Consider the following 25,270-nt stretch of genomic DNA (forward strand, 5'->3'; position numbering starts at 1 on the left):
TGCTTGTCCTCACTAAGCCATCTTCCCGCTACTCCAATCCCCACATGTAGCCCAGGCTACTGTGGAGTTCACAGCCTCTGGGTGCTGGGATTGCATTTCTTTCCTCAATTTCCCTTGTTGTAACATGAGGACAGCCCATGTGAACGCATGGTATCCATGAGAACACATTTTTCTCCTAAAGCCGCTTCTCCAGCTTGGAATACTATGACTCCAGTCCTTGCTGCTCCCTTGGATCTGCTCAGCTCTGGCTCAGAGGGAGATTGCTAAAGTTGGTGCTCACACCCCTCCCCCACCTCATCATCCACTGTTTCCAGAAGCCCAGTTCAGCACTGGCAGCTTCTGGGCTGTTCTTCAACAACACTCAGAATTTCCATTCCCTCTTTCCCAGGCAGCAGGCAGTGCCACTCTGACTGTCCTCGTGAGGATGCCTGCTGTGGGACAGGAAACTTGTAACCTTCTCAGTAGTGTTTTCTGGTGGAACTGTGGGGAAGAGTGTGTCTGTCTGGAAGGAGTGGGCACAGGACTGACAACAATTTTCAAGGCTTGCTGGTGACTTCAGATGAGTTCAGTCATTGGCTCCATTTTTCAGATTAGAAGATAGAGGCACTTGCTGGTCAGTGGTGGAGCCAAGGCCTGTCTGGCTTCTCCTTCCTCACCAGTGATAGAACTGCCTGAGCCTGGGGATCACTGTGGCTGACACAAGCTTTCTTGGCAAGGCTAGTAGACTTCTTAAGTATTTCCTTTTGGAATGGGCTTCTGGGTAGACATTGAGATCTGAAGCACTTGATCCCTGGAAGGACTGGAAGAGCCCTGGTCCCGATAGCCAAGAGCTTAGGAAATGGCCACATCACCCAGCAGACGTGCCAGCCATGGGCATGTGGGCACGGCACTGATTTTCTCAAGAATACCCCTCCGGCTCTTGTTTCACATTCGAGTTCTTTGGCTACCAGATCTGGCAGTTTTCAAGTTCACATCAATATGTCCTTGAGAGTTTGTGGTTTATGAGATCAGGACTCTTTTCTAATAAAGAGAAATATTTGGGTAGATTCCATACGCTGAATTGTCCTTGCCTTTCTCCTTTGTCACCTGGGAATCCTCACTTGGGTCCCTTCTTTTCAAATACTGTGATGTGATCCAGGTGAACATGTCCAGGCCAGATCGTCTTCCAGGACCGTGTTGCTGTGGATTAGTCTAAGAGGGAAGACATTGGAGGGAAGATGTAAGCAGCCAGCTGCTGATTGTGGGTCCACAGGCATCCTGGTACTGTCAGGGCTGGGTGATATCCTAGATGAGTCCCAGATGTACCCAGCATAATCTACTACCTGTGACTCTGGGAGGTGGGTGGCTTCTGGGAGGAGAAGTCTTGACTCTGGTACATGGGTGGTTCACAAGCCTTGAGCCTAGTGACGTCCTGGGTTTGTGGGGAAGAGTGAGTACAGTCAAGCGGGAGAGAGAGACCCATGAACAGGCCCATGGAGAAGCCAACATTGATTCGTCTGCCTGTGTTCTATCCCTTGTTCTGAAGATGAAGTGGCTCGAGGAACAGGGCTGGAAGAAGGAGGTCTGGGTATGCAGGAAGAGGAGTTCCTAAGGGCAGTGCACTTTCAGCAGAGAAAGACGTGTAGGTGAAAGCAACCCATGGAGAGGAAAATGTGGTGCAAGAGCCAGAGCACAGAGGCAGGAAAGGGCACAGAAGGAGATAGATTAGACCGACAGAGCCCAGAGGGGCACATCTGGAATGTCCATGAGACATTTGTGGGTCAACAAAACTTGGGGGTGTCCCAGAGCATGGGCTGTCACTAGCCCACAGTGGAGCTGCAGGCACTGCTGGTCTGCCTCCAGGCACCCATGCTCAGGGAATCTTCCTGCTCAGCACATGAAGGCTGCTTCCTGGGGCAGGAGAAGCCTGCATCTGAGTATTGAGAAGGGCTCAGTGACCCTTCAAGCCACTAAAAACCCAAATGCCTCCCATTCCTGCAGTCCTGTCTGAAACAAGCCGGCTGTGCCTGTCCTGAGGCTTCTGGCTCTTGCCAGCTATCTGAGCAGAACAGCCACACAGGGATCTTTGTTTTTCCAGGGAATCTGGGGCAGGGCAGGATCTGGAACATCCCCTCTTATTTCTGTGTCACAGCTATTGGGCCCCTAGGAAGGCGTTAGTGAAACCTGGGGCAGCCAGTGTTGGGAGGGTGGAATTGAGGTTAAACAGTAGTCTGGGAGAAGGGGAGACTTCAGGGCCATGCAGTTTTCATGTCTCTAGCTCCTCCAAGATGCATCCTGAATGGTGCCTGAGAGTGAAGAGTTGAGATATGAACCCATCGCCCTGAGGACCTCTGGGAGTGCTCTGAGGGCACTCAGGGATCCACCCAGACCCCATCTTGTCTGGACTGCCAGGCACTAAACTCTACTTCTCAGTCCCTGCTGTGAAAGATGGACGTGTGAATCTCAATGTGTTGGAAGGGTATGTGTCCTTTTTCTCTGTTGACACTGAGAAGCCATTTCCTTGGGTTTCCTGGTTTTTCAGATAATCGATCTTTATTTTGTTTGTTTGTTTGTTTGGTTTTTCAATACAGTGTTTCGCTGTAGCTTTGAAACCTGTCCTGAAACTAGCTCTTATAGAACAGGCTGGCCTCGAACTCACAGAGATCCGCCTGCCTCTGCTTCCTGAGTGCTAGGATTAAAGGCGTGCACCACCACCATCTGGCTTCAGATAATCTACCTTTGAAGATGACCCTCTCTACTTTTGTTTTTAAAGTATTAACTAGTCTGAGGGATTGTTCTCTTTCTGTCTTTAGCCAGAAATGGATTTGCCTGGCCCACCAGGCAGAGACAAGAGTCTGGAGTCAGTGCAACGCCAGCCCCAGGAACCTGTCAGTATGCCCCAGACACTGACCAGCACACTGGAGCACATCGTGGGCCAACTGGATGTCCTCACACAGGTAGGTTCTGATGGGAACAGGTGCTCATGCACGCATGCGTGCACACACACACACATACACACAGACAAACATGCTCATCTATCTACATTGTTCTAGCATTTGAACCGTTTGATGTTGGTTGGCAGGTACTGAGTTTTGTTTTAATGAGCCAGGGTCACTTTATGTAGCCTAGGCTGACCTTGAACTGGAAATCCCCTTAACTCCAGTCTCCTGAGCACTGCGGTAACAGGGTGTGTGTGTGTGTGTGTGTGTGTGTGTGTGTGTGAGTGTGTGTGTGAGACAGAGAGAGAGAGACCGACCGACCGACCGACCGACCGACCGACCGACCATGCCCAGGAACTGCTGGGTTTTTAAAAATAGAAGTCACAGTGCCTTTGTGTTCCTTGTGGACTCATTGTATCCTTCTCTGGATCAAAGACATGCTGACTTCTGTTGCTCCAATAAAACACCATGACCAAAAACAAGTTGGGGGAAAGGGTTTATTTGGCTTATACTTTGACATCACGGTTTTTCACTAAAGGGAGTCAGTGCAGGAACTCGAGCAGGACAGGAGCCTAGAGACAGGAGCTGATGCTATGGAGAGGTGCTGCTTACTGCATGCTCTCCATGGCTTGCTCTGCCTGCTTTCTTATAGACTCCAGGACCACCATGGACTGGGCCCTCCCCCATCAAATACTAATTAATAAAATGCCCTACAGATTTGCTTGATGCTTGATCTTACAGAAGCATTTTCTTTTGGCTTTCAAGACAGGGTTTCTCTGTGTATTCTTGGCTTTCCTAGAACTGAACTCACTCTGTAGACCAGACTGGTCTCGAACTCAGAGATCCTTCTGCCTCTGCCTCCCGAGTGCTGAGATTAAAAGCGTGTGCCACCACCACCCAACTGGAAGCCTTTTCTTCTTCTTCTTCTTCTTCTTCTTCTTCTTCCTCTTCCTCTTCCTCTTCCTCTTCCTCTTCTTCTTCTTCTTCTTCCTCTTCCTCTTCCTCTTCCTCTTCCTCTTCCTCTTCTTCTTCTTCTTCTTCTTCTTCTAGATTTATCTATTTAGAAAAAAAGACAAAAAAAGAAAAAAGGAAATAGATGTATCTATTTATTTATTATGTATGCAGTGTTCATGTGGTTATGTGGTTACTGGGAATTGAACTCAGGACCTCCAGAAGCACAGCCAGTACTCTTAACCATTGTGCCGTCTCTCCAGCCCCCAGAAGCATTTTCTTTTCTTTCCTTTTTTTTTTAATTTAGGTTTTTTTTTTTTTTTTGGTTTTTTCAAGACAGGGTTTCTCTGTGTAACAGCCCTAGCTATCCTGTAACTCACTCTGTAGAGCAGGCTGACCTCAAACTCACAGAGATCTGCCTATTTCTGCCTCCCGAGTGATGGAGATTAAAGGCGCGCGCCACCACTGCCCAACCCAGAGCATTTTCTTAGTGGAGAGTCCCTCTTCTCATAGAGGCTGACACCTTTGATTTTAGCCCTGGGGAAGCAGGGGCATGTGGGAGTCTGTGAGTACCAGGCCAGCTTTCTCTATATATTAAGTTCCAAACTGGCCAAGGCTGCATAGTGTGAACTTGCATAGTCTTTTGTTTGTTTGTTTGTTTGTGGGTTGTTTGTTCATGTTTGTTTTTTAAAATAGGGTTTCTCTGTGTAGCTTTGACTGTCCTGGAACTTACTCTGTAGGCCAGGCTGACCTTGAACTCACAGAGAACTGGCTTTTAAAATAAGCAAAATATTTTTGCACGTGTGAAGGGGGAGGGGAAAGAGAAAGCGAGAGAGAAAATGGACCTGTTTTCCAACCTACATTAATAAAATATCAGCATCTTCCTTGGGATTCTGGCTGTTGGAGCTATGTAAACCACAACCACCAGACTCAAAATCACACACAACTTTCCACCTAAGTTTGCCCATCCTGGTGTGACTGGAGCTACAGTGGTGCTTTGAGAGAAGTCCTGTCCGTTCATCTCACTCTCATCTTCCAGAATGCGGGAGCAGTGAGTGGCCATTTCTGCAAGCCTGGATTTGGACTCAGTGTCGGTTTTTATTCCCCAGGTGTGCTTGGTTTCCCAACCCCTTTAGTTCTCTATCTCTAGTGCCTTGACTTGTAATACACAGGTTATCTGGGCTCTTGGCCTCCATGTTTGTGGTAAGGGTTAACAGATTTGAATCACTGCAGAGTTTGGCTCACGCCTGGCTCTAAATGTCTATTGAGTAAGTGTGTACTGTGGTCCTCCTGCCCATGACCTTCATCATTGAGGTCAATGTGGGTCCTACTCTCCAGAGCTTAACTTTCATTAGCAACTTGCAATTTATAGCATAGCAGCTTTGGGATGAACAAAATATCCTGACTTGAGGTAGCAACTGCACTGGGGAATGCCCAGAGGAGAGTAACATGAGGGAGGCCCTGACAGAAGAGCAACCTGCCTATGATCTAGAGGGACCATGCAAATCCCGGGGTAGCTGACATGTGGTGCGGTGAGCAAGGCAGTCTGAAAGATCCTTTGTCTGCCTGGAACCTGGGCACTAGCTGCCAGGCAGGAACTCTACGGGGCCCTATATCCCATGCTGGTTTGTGGTTAACGAGGCTGTGAGGGACACGTGGTCTGCTAGGACTGGAGAGGAGCGAGCAGCCCCAGCCCAGTCCTATGGGGGAATGCAAAGGATGGCCAAAAGAAATGGAGCCGAAGCAGCCTGGTGCCGTTCCCTGACTCTGGACCTCGGGCTAAGTGAGAGAAGCCACTCCATATTGTGTCTGTCATTAGTGGAATGTCAACCTTGGGCCCGTAGATGGAAGTACCCAAAGGAGAGGCAGGTGTCAGGGAGTAGGACTCCAGAGCACACTGTGGAGACATTCTGGAAAGCCTGTTAGCCCCTGAGAAGAAAGGCTGCTCTGAAGAGATGTGAGCAGCGTGCAAAGTCTTTAAGGTGAAAACCCCACTTCACGCCTGACAGAAACTGCCTATGCTCTTCACAGCCACATGGAGTGAGAGGTCGGGGGAGGTAGAGTCCTTAGGACTTTACAGACTAAAATTGGAAATCAAGTCTGAGAATGTGGCTAAAATGCAGGAACACAGCACTGAAAACTCTTCCTGCTGTTGGTTTCAGAGCGCACGTGGAAGGCTTTGTTTTGCTAGCAGTGAGGAGTATGATAGTAGCTTTGTAAGGCACTCGTAGAGGGCAGAGGTAGCCTGCAGCTTGGTATCTGGACAACCCCGTGACAACCTTGTCATACCTGACAGTGTTTGGTCTCTTTGCAAATCCACAGTGGTCTTATCCTCAGTTCTTTGGTGCCACGAAGTGAAAAGTGTCCCCTTTAGACCCACTGTGTCCTGAGGAAGGTTGGGTTCCTTGGAGCCACACAAGGCCATAGGCCCAGCCCACTTTTGTACAAGGTACATTAGGTACTCCAAGTGCTCTTTGGAGGCTTGGTCATCAACTATTTTTTAGATCTAGTCCAAACTAAACCAGCCCTCTCCTGAGCCCTAAAACCAGATAGCCACTGACACCTTCCTTTCAGGTGGCTCATTCAACCAGGTTGCCTGTTTAGTCTGTGAGGTCTGGCTTGGGATCTACCCCCTCAGCAGCTATTCCTCACTATGTGCTTAGTCCTAAAGCCGTCTGTGCTCTGGCCACCTCAGCACAGACTCCTGCTTCAGTGATGTCTGTATGAATCGTGTGTTGTGCGATCTGAACTTTACTGGCCTTTTTCTTCTCTTCAAGGAAGTCTACTTCTGCGTGGTCTCCTAGAAGGAGATGGGTCCCTTACATTTCTGTCCTACAGAACATCCTTTCTGAGAGAGCCATGATATTGTGGTGGACAGGGATGATTCCTGAGTGAGTCACACAGGTTCTCCAGTGACATCTTAAAAAAAAGACTAGTTTTTTTGTTTGTTTGGTTGGTTGGTTTTGGTTTTGGTTTTTCGAGACAGGGTTTCTCTGTATGGCCTTAGCTATCCTAGAACTTATGCTGTAGGCCATGCTGGCCTCATACTCACAGAGATCCACCTGCCCCTGCTTCTCAAGTGCTGGGATTAAAGGCATGTGCCCCACCACCTGCCCAGGTAGGACCCTAGTTCTTAAAGCTAAATTCTTAATTCACACTGGCAATGCTTGCACTTGGAATGCTAAGCCAAAAGGACTGATAGTGTAAGGCCAGCCTGGTCTACAGCATAAGCCAACAGGTTTCTCAAAATAACAGAGAATTATGAATAAATAAAAGCCTGCCTTCTTGTTCAACAGTCTGGGCGTGTGGGTATACAGCTCAATGGGGCAAGACCACTTCTGAGGATGCTTGTAGTCTGTTTGCCACCAGTCTGAGGGACAGATGAAAAAAATCTGAGCCCTCTCTAGGGAGACACCCTCCCCCATTATTTCTTTTAGAAAGAAAAGTCTTGGAACTAAGCAGTCCCCCTTGGGGCTCAGTGTGTGTCTGGCTTCACTGCAGCCTTACCTGGTGATTCAGGAGAACCTAAGCCTCCTGTGCCTTAATCTGCAAGCCTGGAATGCAATGCTGTTACCAGCACCCACTCTCCAGGCCTCTAGGAATATAAAATGTGTCCACCTGTGGAGCTCATCAAGCAGTGGCCAGCAATGCTGTGTATTCCTGTCGTGTTAAGCAGCTACTCCTGGTGCTGCCACTGCTTGGCTTGCTAGGGACAGAGCCTTCTATATGACAGTACCACAAGGCCATCTTCCCAATCTTCTACTGCCTCCAGAAGTTAGACCTTCCCCCTGCCTAAGAGAGCCATTTCTTAGCCCTTACAGTAGAAGTGGTGGTTCTCTCCATGCACACACATTCACTGAGCCCATTCTCTGTTTGCTCCTGTGTGAAACCCAGTCCCATTCCTGAGAAGTCTCCTTGACTGAATTTGATGCCAGAGCGAGGCTTTAAGAGGGAGCGGGCAGCTGGAGCCATTGAGAAAGCTAGGAGCAACGGATGCCTAAGAAGCCCAGGCGTGATTAGATACTGAACAAAGCCAAGCTGGAGCCTGATGCAGCAGAAGCCGGAGGGATGCAGGGTGAGATAGGAAGGACACAAGAGAGGTCAGGACTAAGCAAGAGGCAGAGCTGTCACAGGCTTGCTCCTGGGAAGCAACTTCATAAAATCTTGGAGCTAGATTTCAGGGCAGGTCAAGGAAGCTGGTGGTGAGATCAGCAAAACAGTGAGGCATCTAGCCTCCCTAGCAAGCAAATTCCCCCAACCCCAAGCCAAGAGATCTTGCAGGTCTGTCAGAATTCCAACTGGCCTTGGGGTTTGTGCAGCATCAGAAATCAGTTCTTTTGTGGTGGTGGGGGGAGAGGTTTGAGACAGGGTTTCTCTGTAGCTTTAGAGCCTGTCCTGAAACTAGCTCTTGTAGACCAGCCTGGCCTCGAATTTACAGAGATTCACCTGCCTCTGCCTCCTAAGCGCTGGGATTAAAGGCATGCACCACCACCACTCAGCTCAGAAATCAGTTCTTTAACACATGCACATGCGCGCGTGCACACACACACACATACACACACATGCATTGGGGTTGTGCTGGTTTTACCTTTTAGAGAATCCCATTTTTATAAAGTGCACTCATTACTTTTCAAAAGTGCATTTATGACCTAGGTATGGTGGTGGCACATACCTTTAATCCCAGCACTCAGGAAGCAGAACCAGGTGGATCTCTGAGTTCAAGGCCAGCCTGTTCTACAGAGCAAGTTCCAGGACAACCAGAGCTACACAGAGAAACCCTGTCTCAAAAGGGGGTGGCATTTATGAGAGGAACATAACTTTGAAATGACCTTGCAAGTATGGACCCTTTGGTCTGACTCCTGCTGTCTGTACTCCCAATAGGCCGACTTCAGGTTGGCCTAACCTTTCAGGTCTCCTCCAATCTTTTTAGATGGCAAGTCCCTGAGAGCATCCTTCTGATGCTTAGCTGAGGCCTCAGCTCTTCTGGGGCTGTCCTTTGCAGCCCTCACTTGATCTCGCCTTGGGGTTTCCCAGCAGTTAGCATCTTGTCAGGTGTTGATAAGGCCTTCATCATGACTTGTTGTACCTGGATCCACCCTGGGGTCCAGCCAGCCTGTGACTTTGGCAAGAAGCAGGTGGTCCTGATCATAGCGTAGGCAGAGCATCCTCTGCATCTCTCGCTAAACAGTTTGGGTGGAATTTTGGGATGTCTTCATCAAGAAGTTTCCTGCACTTGCTGTGCACACCTGGAACCACATAAAGGTGAGAGGAGAAAACTGGCTCCTTGGAGTCCTCCGACCTCCACACACGCGCTGTGGACTTTGTGCCCCTTTCCTCAGTGGTAAATAGTGGAGGAGGAGGAAGAAAAAGTTGTAGTTCAGGACTGGAGAGATAGCTCAGCAGTTAGGAGAGCGTAAATCAAAAACACTGGGCACCCAGCTCGGTGGTCACATTTGTCCAGAATCACAATACCCCGATTTCCATTCCTACTACTACCCACCACAAACTTTCCCTTTTGAACAAACTTGACCTTCCTGAAGGAAAAAGCTGCAGTTCTTAGAGTCCAAAGGCTAGCCCCTGAGGCCACCTGCAGAAAACAGCCGCCACTTTCTCTTACTCTGACATGTGCTCCACCCCTCTGAGGCTGTTACTTGGGGCTTCACTTGTTCCTCTGCTTAGCTCATGGAGGATCTGATCCCAACTGGATGCCATCTATACTCAGAGTAGCCAGGATTCTTCAACTGCCTTGTCCATCAAGTATGGAGAAGAATAGCTCCCTCTTGGGATTCAGGGATATTCTCACTGAATGAACCACTTGCCTATCAGATGCCTCGGTACCTTCCCTCTCCTGGATTTGGAGGCATTCTGGGTATCTTGGACATTTGTTATCATTCCCATGGCCTCAGTTTCCTTTCTTATAAATGGGGATAGCCAAACCTGCTGTGGCCCTTGGTTAACTGGTAAGCTGGACTGGGGAAGTTGTTTGGTAAAGATCAGCAGTTATTCCAATGTTGTCTGAGGCACTGTGAGGAAGCCCTGAGATAGCCTATAGCATGGGAGCAGCAGAAGTGGACACTCAAGTCCAGGAATCCTGTGAGCTGCCAGGGAAATGCCAGTGTCTGTCTATGTAGTCGGAGGCTGTTTGTTCGATCCCAGCTGCCCTGACCCGAAATATTCACACAGAAACTGTATTAATTACAACACTGCTTGGCCAATGACTTAAGTGTATTGCTAGCTAGCTCTTGTATCTTTGGTTAACCCATTTCTATTAATCTGTGAATTGCCATGTGACTGTGGCTTACTGGCAAGGTTCCAGTGTGTCTGCTCCAGCGCGTCTGCTCCAGTGACTACATAGTGTTCACTAGACTCCGCCTACTCTCTCTGTATATCTCTTCCAGCCAAGCTTTACTCTGTTGAGCCATTGGCCAAAAGCAGCTTCTTCATTAACCAAAGCAATAAAGCATTCACAGCATACATCACCTCCCACATCATGTCTAGGTTGTGGAGGAAGCACAAGAAGTTGGGGTGAGGCTGTTGAAATTTAGGGATAGGTCTTAGAACCTGGACTATGGCCTTCAGGGCCAAGGCTGAATGTAATATGAGGGCCGGCTTGTTGGGGTTTCCGTCCCGCCCGGTACCCCAACAGCCGGCAAATCCCAAAGAGAAATTACACACAGGACTCCATAAGGTTATAAACTGATTGGCCCATTTGGTCAGGCTACTTATTAGCTCTTATAACATATATTACCCCATTATCCTTATCTATTTTAGCCACATGGGCTCAGTACCTTTCTCAGTGTGACAGCTTACATGTTGCCTCTTCGGTGGTCTGTGCAGGAGTGGCTGAGAGAGAGCTTCTGCTTCCAGAATACTCCCAGTCTCTTTGCTCCACCCCTACTTCCTGTCTGGCTTTCCCGCCTATACTGCCTGCCTGGCCAATCAGCGTTTTATTAAAATATGATTGACAGAATACAGATAATTCTCCCGCACCAGGCTGAAGCTCTTCAAAGATGTCTGCTTCTTGTGATAGCCATTCTTTGAATTGAGTTACCATGTAGCCTGGGAGGCTGCTGTGAAAAGTGCCATGTGGGCCCATCCAGCAACTTACTGGCTTCGTCATAGACACCAACAGCAGCTGGCTTGGAGAAAATGTAGGTATTTCTTTTTTCGTAAGATTTATTTATTTTTATTTTATGTGTATGGGTGTTTTGTCTGAATGTATGTCTGTGTGTCACATGTATGTCTGGTGCCCATGTAGACCCTACGAAGGTATCAGATCTCTGGAACTAGTGTTATAGATAGTTGCGAGCTGCCTTGTGGGTGCTGGGAACCAAACTGAGGTCCTCTGGGAGAGCAGCTCAACACTTAATGACTGAGCCATCTCTCTAGCCCTGAAATGCCTTGGCTGACCTGGAATTCAGCTCATAGAGATCTGCCTGCCTCTGCCCCCTCTGTCTCTCCTTTGGAGATTTTGCTATGAGTTCATCTTCAACCTTATTACCTCCACACCCAATACATACATGCCTGTTCTATGGCTGCTCACATCACTCTCTTGCTGAGCCTGCCTGAGTCTTTTTGCTGACAAAGCTGGCTCCACCAGAAGTCTGTAGGGTCTTCAGAAAAGCCAGGAGAAGGGCAAAAGGGCCTGGCTGCTATTGTTGGGCTTTGCTTAAGACTTTCTCTAGGGTGAAGCTTCTGGTTCAGCAATCAGAGGCCTGTGGGGTGTCCATTCCTGCTGTTTCCGCACCACTGGCCACCCCACTTTCCCATGTTGCCATTCACAAACATGAACATAACCACCTTGCTGCTACATAACATCTGCCATTCAGTCTTGCGAGACGGTCAGCAGACATCAGCATCTCTGGTAGAGCCGTGTCTTCCCATGAGGCCTTTCAAAATCTGCTCTGCCACCATGCTAGTTTTGTAGCCCTTGTATCAAGATCTGAAGGACTCAGGCCAGACCACTGGGCTGCCAGACCTGCTTGCTTGATGTGAGATCCTGAGGAACACCAGCACAGGCTCTGACCTGCATGCTCTTTCCTCTTCTTCCCTGTGGAGATGCGGGAAAGCTTAACTAGCAAGCTTACTGCTCCAGTGGCTCCCTGTGTTCTTCTGTGGACTCAGAATCCTAACTGTCCTCTCAAGCATTTGAGGCCCTGGGTCTCATGCAGGAGATTGGATAGAGCATGGAGATGTGGATAGTGACCAGGAGCCTGGGAGGCGGCTGTGAGCAGCCTAGCACAGACTTAGCCAGTGGCCAAGTTTTGTTTCAGAAGCCAACAGCAGAGTTATTTTTGATTTCAGTTTCACATCTTCCTGCTTTTTAAAAATACCAAGCCATGAAATTCTTGCAAATTCTTGTTCCAGCTTTTTTTTCCCCTAGTGTGCAGTGCTTCAGGCTAGCCAGCCATGCTGTGATGTCACAATCAGGTTCCTATGGCTCAGAAACTACTAGGCTCTAATCTAAGACTTGAAATTTAAGAAAGAAGAACCAAGGCCTACAAGCGCTGCTGCATTGGGCTCCTTGGCAATTGAATGTGCCAAATGTTCAGGTCCCTGAGCTCTACTAGTATCACCCAGCAAGGCCAAGGGTTTTTATTTGATTCCTTTGGATACCTTTAACTAATCCTGCCCTGCTAAGTCCTTGCAGTTCCCTGCTTAAAGGACTACTGGGATAAAGTGTCTAGTCCACATTAGCGGGAAAGGTGGGATTACTAGGCCATGTCTCTGTGCTGTGGGCCAAGCTGCCTGGCTACTCTGTGGGGCTTTCAGTGTCCTTTGCCAGGCAGGGAAGCCACTGTCTGAAGGAAAAGAGTCTGGATTTTTAGTAGTTATACCATTTTCTCTAGGGTCGGTCCTCCCATGGGATCCCAAACTCAGTTTGTCAGGAAGGTACAAAGCAAGTCCCCTTGTGTGCCTTCTGCAATCCCTGCTTACAAGTGGGTACTTGTTTGTTTCCACCAAAACCATCCTCTGCACATCAGCGTTTGCTAACAAGCACATAACTACCACACAGACTTGGTCCAGAGCAAATTTGTCTTCCTTCTCTCTGTATAGCCATTCATGGGCTACCCTTTCAGCCACAGTCAAGTTCAGAACAGCCTGAGCCCCTGCCACTTGGGGGTTTGCAGACAAGAGGCTTGTTTGTCTCTCTGTTAAGAGGCTACTTCCTGGGAGACGAGGGACTGAAGACATTGTGTAATCTGTGGTAGGGACAGGCCTGATGCCTGCCTTTAGCTAGTTGCAGAGGCACCGGGGAAGAATAAGAGCATCTGTCTGGTTCCCCAGCTCCTCCTCTCCAGCCCTGTTGCTGACTTTGGCATTCAGTCCACAGGTTCCTGTGGCTTTACAATAGGGAAGGATGGGGGAGGCTGTTCCCTCCTAAAGTACCGAGTCAGGACAACATGCAGCCTCCCCTCATGGCACGCAGCTTACAAACTACTCCAAAACTAGCTCATGTTTGTTACTGCATGAGGGGCTAAATGGCAGCTTCCTTGGGGATCTGGCAGACTTCTCTTGCTTTCCATCTTCTATCCTGTCTGCGGTTGTGGCAAAAAGTAAACATACACACACACACACACACACACACACACACACACAGAAGCTGCAGATTGAAATGGGCTGGGCATGGCTGTGGTTACCTCTGGAGCCTGGGAATGTTCACGGTCGGTCATACGAGATTTCTTCTGAGGCTCCGTGCAGGCCTAGAGGAGTGGGGAGGGTTGGAACATGAGGAGCAGGAGTGGGGGGCTGGGACATATGACACACATGTATGAACCCCTCATTCAGGCTGGTGTAGGATGTGCTTAGAGGTGGGCTAGGGGACTCCGGTAATTTATTCTTGTTCATCTGGAGCCTTCTAAAGGAAGGTTCAAGCACAAAACACAAGAAGGGGAAGGGGCTGTGTGAGCTTTATGGCAGGCAGCTGCAGACAGGCTTGTGGTGCTCTGAGATTAATCAAGCCTCAGCTGATCCTGGGGCTGCCGGGTGCTCTCTCTGCTAAAGTTCCACTACAACAAAGCCAGGGAAAGCTGTGTAGGGCCTGCTCTTTCCATCCACTCACTTTGATCTGAGCCTTTACTGTAAGCACAAACCCTCTTTATACCTTGGGGGATGGAGCAAGAGGAGAAAGACGTATCAAGCTTTACCTATCTTGACACTTGGAAAGAGCAGTTCTTTGCCTCGTTCTGGGCTGGACTGATCTAGAGTCACTCTAGCTGGTGCCTCTAGAAAACTCAGGGCAACGAAGCAGATTTTCCTGGTGGATCAGTGGATACCTGACAGGGCAGGGAAAACTTATGAAAACCACTCTGATGACACATGCACTCCTCTGTCCCCGCAGTTGTCCTGTTGGGCAGGGGCTGCAGCCAGCTTGCCAGGCTACACTGGGATTTTTCAATCCTCCCAGCTACAGAGCAGTCTCTGAGGTTTGGGGCTGCAAGAGGTGTTCAAGGTTCATGCCCCTACTTAGCTCTGTTGGACTTCATATAGAATCAGTGTAGCAGAACCACTGGACAAACTTGCCTGGTGTCCTGTACTGTATCTTGGGTTCTGTCAGACTCCTGACTTCCCAGGTGGGCCACACATGGCTGACAAAGAGAGGTGCCTAAACCCAAGTTGGCAAGACTGTGACTTGGTATCCTCTGTAGTGTAAACAGTACTCCTTAGGACCCAGGAGCATCTGGCTTTACAGATGCAGGGTGGGCCCTGTAGAGTGTCTCCTCTGAAGGAGACATTGTTTGAGAGGCATTGCCATAAAGCCATGAGAAGGTAAATTAGTCAAAATGCCTTAATCCAGTAGCTAATCCACTGAGAGAAAATAGTGCTTCCTGTATGTCCCAAAGAGAGCTAATCCTCAGTAGGGATGAGGCCTGGGGCATGTGAAAACATCAGAGAAATCCTATATCCCTAAGATAATATGAAACAGAGCTCCAGGTGCCAAAAGCTTGTGTTGCTTTGCAGCAGACTGTGGGCTGAGTGGGGAATGGCTAGCGATTCTGGGGGTTTTCTGTAGATTTTTATGTTTTATGGTCCAGCTGTGTGTAAGCCTGGGTACTTCAGCATGTCAGACATCATCATAAGAGGGGTCCTCCATTCCCTCCCTCCAGAGTTCAGGCCTTGAAGCTTTAAGCCATCAGACCAGAGCTGAGGTTGGACAAGGAGGAACCCACAGATTCTTTGACTCCGGCTCTGATTTTGTGTCCCCCATTTCCTGCTCTACTGAAGTTGGGGGAGTTTCTCCCCAGGCTAGCCAGAGAGTCACATTAGGGTAGGGTGTTTGGTCCCCGTCACCCATATCCCTCCCCTGTCATCCCTTCAAGCTTGCCATGTACAGGGGTTAAGGTGAAGTAAGTGCTGTTCATCAGCCAGGTACTCATCACCAAACTTGGGCTGTCTTGGGTCTCAGGGAACTGTGTTCTTGACACTCCCCGCACTCAGCACTCAGCTGTGTCTATGAACAGGACTTGTACAAAACCTTGCCCTTATGATCCACTGGACGACTGGCAGGCTGCTTGAAGACCAGCATTGACACCGCAAGAGTTGAAAACCCCTCTGCAGCAAGTCATTAGATGCGGGCCGTGACCAGTCTGGGAAGCAGACTGAGTTGTGGGAAAGATTGAACTCAAACCAGCAGCCCCTCCAGCCCTTGGTCACCTTGATACATGACTGACCAGAGCACCATTAGCAAAGCAGGGCTTCCTGTGTTCACATGTGGGCACACACATAGGGACATGTACCAAGACATGAGGCTAGGGCTTGCTAGGGACAGAGCAGAGCTGGGACAGGCTGCATCCTCAGTGTCCCTACTTTGATTTGATAGCTCACAAGACCTCACAGTGGAGAGATTCCCCACTTACAGCTTCTGTTTTAGATGCTGAGAATCTGAGTGGCGTCAAACCATGCTACAGTGAGATTAATTCCACATCCTCTATCTTTAAAATGAAACTAAAAGAGCTAGATATGTGTAGCACAGTCCGGTGGCCAGCCCTGGAACATTCCCAGATCTGCCACTTTTACCCAAAGTGCTGTGCCAGGGGAACTGCACCCAAGAGCAGCTAGCACCCCTTAGCCTCTAATAATTGAATCCTCTGTTTGGTGGGGGAAAGAGGAGGTTACTGGGGAACCCTAGACTCTCCAGAGAGATCTCCTTGGGGAGCCTAAATCAGCCACAGTCCTGGAAATCATTAAAAACAGTTTTCCATCGTGAGGGAGCTGTAAGAAGCCGCAGAGCCCTGTGCACCAGTGGCTCAGACCTTCCCAGGACTGACCACAGGATACTGTCTTTGGAACTTCAGTGAGTCCCTTCTGTGTCCAGGCTTTCCCCACTATCCCAGACCTCAGCCAGGGCAAGAGCTAGGGGCAGCGTGTTGCCCAAAGTGCACCCACCCTATTTACAGCCAACAGTAAGTGAATAAATATGAACTCTTAGTGGGTGAGCATTGCAGCAGCTCTGAATTCTGCATTTTTACATACAGGGAAACTGAGTCAGAGAACTTAACAAACTGATCAAGTTCAGATCTGATCACGATTCATCACAGTCTGGAGCCTGTTTCTTTGTCACAGCGAAAGCCGAAGCTCCTCGGTGGGAATTGCTGTGACATTTCCCAGGGGCTCACACCTCTTCTACAGCCACAGCATGCTGAAAGGGGAGGAGGGCAGACCCCAAGTATGGACTGAAGCCCAGGAGGGAATGCTGGGAAAGAGGTTGGACTGGGTCTTTGGGAAGCAGTATTGACCTACCACACAGGGCCACAAGTGCCATGTGAGTGTCATGCCAAGGAATCTGAAGTCTTGGGTAGAAAAGGAATATGTCAGAAGCAGCAGGAAGGATGGGAGTCAAGGGTGACCTAAGAAAGGAAGTCATTAGGAAGCCGAGATGTGGGTGTCAGGGGACAGACAGGGGTAAACCCCACAGTAGGACAAGGACGGTGCAGAAGGACCCCAATGGCGCATAGGTGGCCCCCTGAATCTGTCAGTAGTCCCTAGTCTACAGAGCCCTCATGTAAAGGCCTTGTTCTGGCTACCTTGGTTGCTATAATGAAAACAGGCAAGTACTACCTCTGCCCAACAATCCTGCCTTTTCCTAGCCAGAGTGGATCCCTGTCTTGCCCCATCAGACTAGGAAAGATGCCCCAAGCCCCAGGCTTCCCTGATAGACTAGTTACCCCTCCTCTTGTCCAGGCAGAAGGCTTGGCAGGTGTGTGACTGGGTGTCAGCATTCCACTTCCATCTAGTTACCTGGCCTACCACCTTGTCTATTGCGTGTTTCCTCCTTTCCAGCTCATGGAACAAGCCCAGGAGGGTCCCTCCTCCCTGAAATTCGCTGTCTCCCCAGAGGCCCAGGGCTCTACTTGGAATAAGTAGAATAATGGAATAAGACCTGGGCAAAGGGGAGTGCGCTGGCCAGGGTGAGCAGCAGCTGCTGGGAGGAAGGACCTCAGGGCCGAATGAGAGTAGAGTAACCAAGGGAAGCCCTTCTAAGAGTCCAGCCATGTGTCTAAGAAGCATAGCTGGAGTAGCTGGCCTGCCACGTGCCTAATAACTCACTTCCTTCCTGCTAAGATGTCATTTGCCATCAGTGATGGTGGAGCAGTTTTGCCAAAACTTAGCCCTTCCAGATTTGTACTGGCCACAGCAGTGTCTAGAAGTCCTCAGGAGCCAGAGTCCCTTGTGCTGCATGTGGTAGGCGCCAGGCAAGTGTGTGGTAATGGGAGCTGTTGAATGTCCTGAGTGGGTCAGGAGGACCCCATGAGTGTCCTGTGATCCTTCACATAGCTGCTGGTGACAGTGGCTGTGGGAGAGAGTAGCTGCTGAGGTTTGTGCCTCTGAACACGGCCCTGTTCTCTGAAGTGCCATCCACTCCTCTGCTTGTGGGACCGAGTGGCTAGGTCTTTGCCCAGAGTTCACTCAGCAACCATCAGTCTGCACAGTGGTCACAGCACCACATCGTCTTTCAGATGGTTCCTGTTAAGACCTGTGTTTCAGTGACATAGCAGCAGGAAGCAGAGGCTTCCTCCTTCCCTTTCCTTTCAGGCTGCAGCCGCTGGGACCCCTATTCTAACGTCTTTCTTGGGGGAGGAGGCATGGTTCAAGACAGGGTTTTTCTGTGTAGCCTTGGCTGTCCTGGAACTTGCACTGTAGACTAGGTTGGCCTCGAACTCACAGAAGTCCACCTGCCTCTGCCTCCCAAGTGTGGGATTGAAGGTGTGCGCCACTACCGCTGGCATAACTTCATTATTTGTATTGTATATCGCTTTCTCCCCAACCACGCTGGCCTCCTGACAGCTTCCCAGGTGTCACTTGGCCTTCCACTCATCCTATAGTTGAGAAGCACTACAATCTACCTGACTTGTAACATTTCACCAGTTTTCTATCAGAGATGGCACCCTCCCTCCCAGCACTGGCAGCTGTGGCCTGAGCCCAGAGCAGATGAGCTATGTCAGGGACACCGTCCCAGTGGGTCAGACATACACCATGCTCTGCTTTCTTGCCTTATTCCCAAACACAAAGTGAAAAGTAGGATAAAAGAAGAAATAAACAAGAATTAAGAAGAAAGTTGTAGAAAGATGTGGCGCAATCCCACCTCAAGAGAAAAGCAGGCCAGAGAGGGAAAGAGGCCAGTGAGACTACAGGAGGGAGGTCAGGGGTAAGGAGGTAGACTGGGCAGGAGATGGCCGGCAGGAGAAAGAACGGACAGTGAACGCACACGTGACCCAGGGAGAGAGTGTGTGACTGTCAAGGCCTCTGTGCCGCTCCGAGGTGTATCAACCAGGCAAGTTGTACCTGACCTTTTTCCACTTTCCACCTTTTCTGAGGGTCCTGGACTTCTTCACCCTCCTTACAATACTCAGAGAACTCTTCTCTGGAATGTGCAGAGCCTGTGAGTGCTCTGTGGCCCCCGCGAGGCCCTGTAAACTTGCCCTGGCTTCCTGTGGTTCTCTCACATACCTGAATCCCTGTCACACCAGTCAGAGAAGCCAAGACTGTCTCCTCAGCCACCTTAGGCCAACAGATACCTGAGCTCAGATTCAGTCCAGTGCAGGGCATCTGATATGGCCAGTATGGGGGGGTGGTAGTCCTGTTGAGGACAATGCAGGAGCTGGATTCAGCTGTTTGGTGTCCCAGGGCTTTCTTGGGATCCTAGCAGGTCTTCAGCAAATGCCCCATAACTACTGCTGGTACATAAGGGCATCTGTGAGAATGATTCTGGTGCTATGTCCCTCTGACACTTGGTGTGGGGAGCCCAGGTGCCAGACATCTCAGGCTTCATGTTTGGTTCAGCTGTTTTATTGCCATAGTTCTTGGGGGACTAAATATGAAGGCTGTCATTTTAAAGTTGGTTCCTTTTATACTGTTTAGAAAGCCCTTCAGGGTGTCACATAAATGTTTACTCTCCTTGAACTGTGAGAGAAGACGCACTTGCCCTGTGGCCCTAGCCAGAGACATCACTGTCTCCCCTCCCCTTGCAGGAAAATCAGAAAGGAAATAGAATACAATGTTGAGCCAATCCTGGGAGGATTTTCCTCCAGAGCCCAGGATGAGTCATACTGAAAGTCCCACCCGGTAGCCCCAGCTCTAGATCCTCATCTGCTGCCCAGAGCCAGGGGCTGGCCCAGTCGCTTCTCACTGTGCTCTTGGTTTTGGTCTCCAACACCTTAATACTTTCCTCCCGTCAGTTCTCCTGGGTCAGGCAGTCCCTCCCTGGCCGCCTTGACAGGATCTTTGGCCCTGCTAGGCTGGATTCTCCTTTCCAACACTAGGGGCTTGTGGATTCACTGCCCTCCCGCCCTTTTCTGTCTCCTCCAGCTGTCCCAGCAGCGAGGATTGACTCAGAAACACTTACGCTGCAGCCCTCTGTGCCACTTCTCAGACCACTGCAGACCTCACGCTCTCTCGCAGGCTCTCTTCTCCGCTAACCTGAGTCTTGCCTCACCCTTCAGAGCGCTGTCTGATTTTGTCTCCTTTCCTCTAGGGCTTCCCTTTCTGCACTCTGAGCCCCCCACACCCTGTTTTTGACTCCACCTTGTCTCCCCACAGCTATGCCGCACCCTTCCAGACTGTTCCCAGGCAGCAGCCAGTGTCTCACAGCCCTTTCCTCCTGCTCTGAGGTGAAGATGAAGCTCTGGCTGTGGGACCTGAAGCCCTGTCTCCTTGGTGAGCAGTGCTCTGTAGCCTCCTGTGGTTGTCTCTCTTGCCAATGAGTCCCCTCAACTCCTGCCTGCCCTGCCTCATTTCCTCAGCACAACCCCTGACCAGTGTAAAGCTTCCCATTTGCCTCCTTAACCCAGTGGGCACCTGTTTGCCCACTGACTCCTGGATAAGGTTGTCCCTGTAACATTGCCTCTTTTTTTTTTTTTTTTTTTTTTAGACAAGGTTTCTTTGTGTGGCCCTGGCTGTCCTGGAAAACTTGTTCTGTAGACCAGGCCGGCTTCAACTCACAGAGATCCACCTGCCTCTGTCTCCCGAGTGCAAAGATTAAAGGTTTACACCATCACCACTCAGCTCCATGTATGATGCCACACACACACACACAAGCACACCACAGCGTATGTGTAAAGGTCAGAGGACAACTGGGCATTTGATGCTGAGGATCAGGTTCAGAATGGCAGCCTTTTGTGGCAAGTGCTTTTTTTATCTTTCCTTGCTTTTATGACTTCGCCATAATTTCAAACTTAAGTGTTTAAGCAAATAAAAGATCGTTTGCCTGCCTGGGATTGGGAGAAGGGACGCTTGTGATCTGGAAAGTGCGCCTCAGTGTTCTGAGGTGTGTGACAGGGCTACTGAGTAGTCCTGAGCAAGGTCTTTGGACTGATGGTGTTCAGATATTGGGGCTGGAAGTTGTTATGACAGGGACTCTCCCACTCTGGCGCCCTTGTCACCTGACCTGACACAGCTTCCTCTGAGGGACTGGGCTAGGGCTCTGCTTCTGACCAGAGCAAGTAGAGAGACACTGGGAAGGCTGGAAGACTAGTTCTCGTCTGCATTTGTCGAGAGGAAAATCAAAGCTGGGGGGGCTGTGTCATGGGCTCCTAATATCACAGGTATTGCCTTTAAAATGCCCCACTCACACTTTAAGGATAAGGTATGGCTTTGTTGCCCAGCCAGACCAAACTCTCTGTGACAGGAGAATCCCCAAGGTAGGACCCAAGGGATTGAAATGAGGTGAGCAGCTAGCCACCCGTGTGCCTGAGCTCCCCTGTGTGGGCACTGGGAGAAAAAGGGAACAGCAGCTGCTCTTGTCCTCTGTACACTGAGGCAGTACATATCAGTACATATTCACTGAGCCTCTGAGTGATTGACACTGGTGTAGACATGTGCTTGTCACAGGTAAAAGTCACCCTGTGAAAAAGCTACATGAAGTGGCCCAAGGTTAGTCCTTAACCATGGACATCCCAGATGTCTTACATGCCACCCCAGATACAAGGTCCTGGCACCTCTCGTCGCAGCCTTTGCACCCAGCACTGTAGTGCTGGGGTAGACGCAAACCCTGCCAGGGCCTTGCTTAGCCGCATCATCAGGCTGAGCATGTCTAACCCTGCTACTCAGATGCCCTGGCGGGGCATTCCATTGCTGGAAAAGCTCTCTTCTTTGTGGAATAACGGCACATTGTGCGCTGGAGATGTGCTGAGTTGGTAGAGGGCATGTATCTAGCATGCACAAAGCTCATGGTTTGATACTTAGTACCAAACTGGGCATTAATTGGGCTTAGTGATTCATGTATGTCTATGATCCTAGCACTAAGAGGGGGAGGCAGGAAAAAAAGTTCAAGGCCATCCTCAGCTTTATAGTGTGTTCAAAGCCAGCCTGGATCACGGGAGCCCTTGTCTGAAAACAAAGGAAAAAGGAAGAAAAAAATTAGAATTTTTCTGGGATGGTATAGAATCTGAATTAATGTGAGTTACAGTCTCACACTAAGATACTGCAGCGGAAGTCAAGAACGTGGTTCCCAGGACCCAGCTCTGTTGTGGGGATTGTTGTTTTCTGTGAAAATGAACTTGTGTGCTTTATTAGAGTAGAGTCATCGAGGGGAGCAAATATGAAGCCAGGGATGCCAGGTGGCTTCTAATGGACAGATATCTAGAAAGCCCCTTCTGTCCAAGCCCATCTTTAAGGCTCAAAACACACTAAGATCAGATGGATCCTTGGAACTGCCTGGTAGTTATCTTTGGTGGTGACTGCCACCTGACCCCTTGGCATAACAGGCTTGGGGCAGATCAGACAGTTTGGACAGTGTAGTCCAAACACAAGATGGCATGCCTCTTCAAGCTTGCCTGGCAGGGAGTGAAGCTAGAGAAATAGTGGGGGAGATGCAGGTATGACAGGCACACTCTGAGGTATCTCTTGTCAGGCATGGTGTGCTTGTTTATCATCCCAGCAATGGAAAGATTGAGGCAGGAGGATTACCACGAGTTTGAGATTAGCTTGGATTATCTATATGAGGGCTACAAAACAAGGGAGGAGTCTCCCTTTAGAACTGGAAACAAAGTGACCCCCAGTGGGCCCAGCACCCTCCACTAGTGAGGGGCTGACTGTGAAACAGAGGATGCTTTTCTATTCAGTTTAATCTAATATGGACACATTTAGTGACCACATTCCTGCTGGGCTGAAGTATGGGCCTCCCTCCCAGGGAACCAAGTGGAGCCCCCATGTTGCCATTGGTCCAGCAGCTCTTGTTTTCTGAGTCTATGATCTCTGCCTTTGGAAACTGGGTTGTGTTAAAATTTTTAAAGGGGGTGGCGGGGAGCAAGCAGAAAAGGAAATGCCACCAGCCAGGCTCCCCCACTGTGGCCTTGAGTCCCGACTGTCTGTCGGAAAGGGTCTGGAAGAAGAATGATTTTGGCAGAGTGAGTTTCACAGCAGCCAATGGAAACTTCCAGGAATGTTGTTCGGGCCAGCCGGGGGCTGTTTCCACTGCCACTTTTACGAGAGCAGACCCGTTCCTGGCTGGCCGACTTGGGGATGTGATGAGTTCCCTCAGCTTAGCTCTGCCTCTGGAGGTCCAGTTCCTGTCCCACGGGTGGTGATTTTTCTAGGTTCTGTCCTCCCATCCCTGGCCAGCCATCAGACGGCGCACCCTCTGTGACAGCTGACATCCACGCAGGATGCTGTGAGAATTTACATCTGCACAGAAAGGGAAACTCCCAAAATGTCTCCGTTTTCTCGAGTGCATGAAAGCTCAAACCTTCATGGAACCTTGGAGAAGGGGACAATGTCTCTCGAGAGACATCCCTGGTGAAATTACATGACCTTCCTAGTGCCTGTAGGAATCAAGCCTGCTGTGCTCACAGTGGCCTTCCCTGCAGTGACCTTATCCCCAGTGGCTGGTGTGGCCTTCATGTATGCAGTAGGCCCTCGGCGGCCCTCAATGGTGGAAATGAAATGACCAGCTGAGCATGGATCAGCCTAGGAAGTGTTAGGGTAGGCGTGACTGGTGGGGCAAGCTGGGATGGTTAGCAACCCCTTTGAGAAGTATGCGGCTGCCCACTACTGCATACAACTAAAGCCAGAGGGAATAGACAGGTTTTCACCACCTTTGTGGGAGCCCTGTCTGCAAGACTGGATTTGGTCCATTAAGTAAAGGCAGCCTCAGAAGACTGGATCCATAGGCAGCCTTTGTGCTGGGTGTGCGGGAAGTAAGTGGATCGATCAATCACTTGCCAGGGATCACCCTCACCCCCAGGTGGCGCTGTCTCACTCTGCCCTCATAGGACCCTCCCACCTTGGGAAGAGTGCCCTCAGCACAGAGGGGAGGGCCGTGTCCTGGGACAGGATCAAGAAGTGTTCGTGGGGCAGCTTCTTTCCCAGAGGTGGTTGATAGTTTCCGGTGTTGTACAGAGCGTGGCCCAGACTAGGGGTCAAAATTCCTCCTGCCCTGGTTGTCTTGGGGGAATGACTGAGGACTGTGAGAGCTACAATCTGCTTCCCCTCAGGGCATCTCTTCCTTCCCACAAACTCCAGAGATGCGCACAGAAGGCATGAAAGGCCAGGCAGGGCTTGGTGGGAAGGGAGGCACCTGGCATTTGGATAGTAGGCTGATGACTTATCCGTTAGGGCAGCAAGGTGAGCCCTCCATCCTGAGCCTGACACCTTTTATTTTGCAGACGGTGTCCATCCTGGAACAGCGGCTGACACTGGCAGAAGACAAGTTGAAGCAGTGTCTGGAGAATCAGGAGCTAATCATGCGGAGAACACCATCGTGATCAGGGACCAAGAATCAGGAGCTCAGTTGATTAGGACAGCAGGCCAGAGATTTGTACGGGGACTTGAGTAAATAAATGAAGGAATTCAGCCCTGAGGGAGCCACATCTGTACCCAGTCTGGATTGGGTGCTCCTGCTCCCCCATCCCCAAGTGCTGTTAGTACCTGGAGCCTCCCCACCTGGCCATGGGAAGCTCCCAGTGGGCAGAGCCACACAGAAGGGAGACTTGAGACCCAGCTGAGAGGACCACATTCAGTTTAATAAAAAAGGGGCCACTGAACTGTGTACTTGTTCAGAGTCCTGAGATGGTGGCACACTGTCTAGAGAGCCGTGCTAAGTTCTCATTCAGCTCACCGTGGTCCTTTGACTGACTCCTAAGCTGGCAACTCATTGCTTGGACGAGCAAAGAATTTTCTCTCCAATCACCCCCCCCCAAAAAAAAAGAAAGCCCCCAATGGGCCCATCTGAGTCAAGTTTGCTCAGGAACAAGCTTGGTGGAATGGGTAGGGCCCTTGCAAAGGCTGTCATTTCTGTCACTGCATGTTTTCACCAGGGCCTGTGGCTTCTTCCTGTCTACATGCATGAGAACAAAAGAATCTGAAAATTAAAACTAATTTGACTGATCTTGTTGCAGGAATGGCTTGTTCTAGGTAACACTGGTTACAGTCCTCCTGTCCCAGGCCCACAAACGGAGAGTCTCAGTAGCAATGAGGGGTGGGTGCTTGAAGCATTGTTTTTGAGACTAAGGACACCCTCTTTTGCAGCTGTTCAGGGGTCCTGGAGTGCAAGGGTAGCCAAAACCCTGTTAATACCCACCTCTGGCGTTTGCAGGGATTTGGAGACCCCAAGCACACTGTCTCCATTCATTCATGAGGGTTTCCGGGGCCTCTTCCTCCACATCTGGACTGGGAAAGCCAGTGTACTTTCCATGTCTGCATTGTTGGTGCCTTCAGCATCCTGGGGTTTAGCCAACAAGGGAGGTCCTTGTCTCCTAACACACTGCCCTGCCCTGGGGGTAGATGCAGTGCTAGAACCCTAAAGCTGTCAGGACCAGCTAGTTAGTATGGTCACTGCTCCCAGGAGAGGTAGAGCCTGAATGTCTAAGAGTGCAGGCTGCAAGAGGGCCAGCCTATGTTGATGTCTGATAAACCACGAGGGTGGGAGGTTGCCTCCCCCAGCTTGCACTAGGTGCGGAGAGCTG

At 50.0% G+C, this 25,270-nt stretch overlaps 1 protein-coding gene across 1 annotated transcript in view; it reads left to right on the forward strand.

Annotated features, from left to right (window-relative positions):
* Poc1a (POC1 centriolar protein A) overlaps positions 1-24,692 on the forward strand; it is a 69,959-nt gene extending 45,267 nt beyond the window's left edge. Inside the window, exons 10-11 of the mRNA XM_048417109.3 lie at positions 2,793-2,936; positions 23,972-24,692. Of these exons, the coding sequence (XP_048273066.1) occupies positions 2,793-2,936; positions 23,972-24,070 (243 nt within the window). The 3' untranslated portion in view covers positions 24,071-24,692. The remainder of the gene's footprint in view (positions 1-2,792; positions 2,937-23,971) is intronic.
* The last annotated feature ends 578 nt before the right edge of the window (positions 24,693-25,270 follow it).

The sequence above is a fragment of the Myodes glareolus genome, chromosome 4 (assembly GCF_982192425.1).
Source record: "Myodes glareolus chromosome 4, mMyoGla1.1, whole genome shotgun sequence".
Taxonomy (NCBI): Eukaryota; Metazoa; Chordata; class Mammalia; order Rodentia; family Cricetidae; genus Myodes; species Myodes glareolus.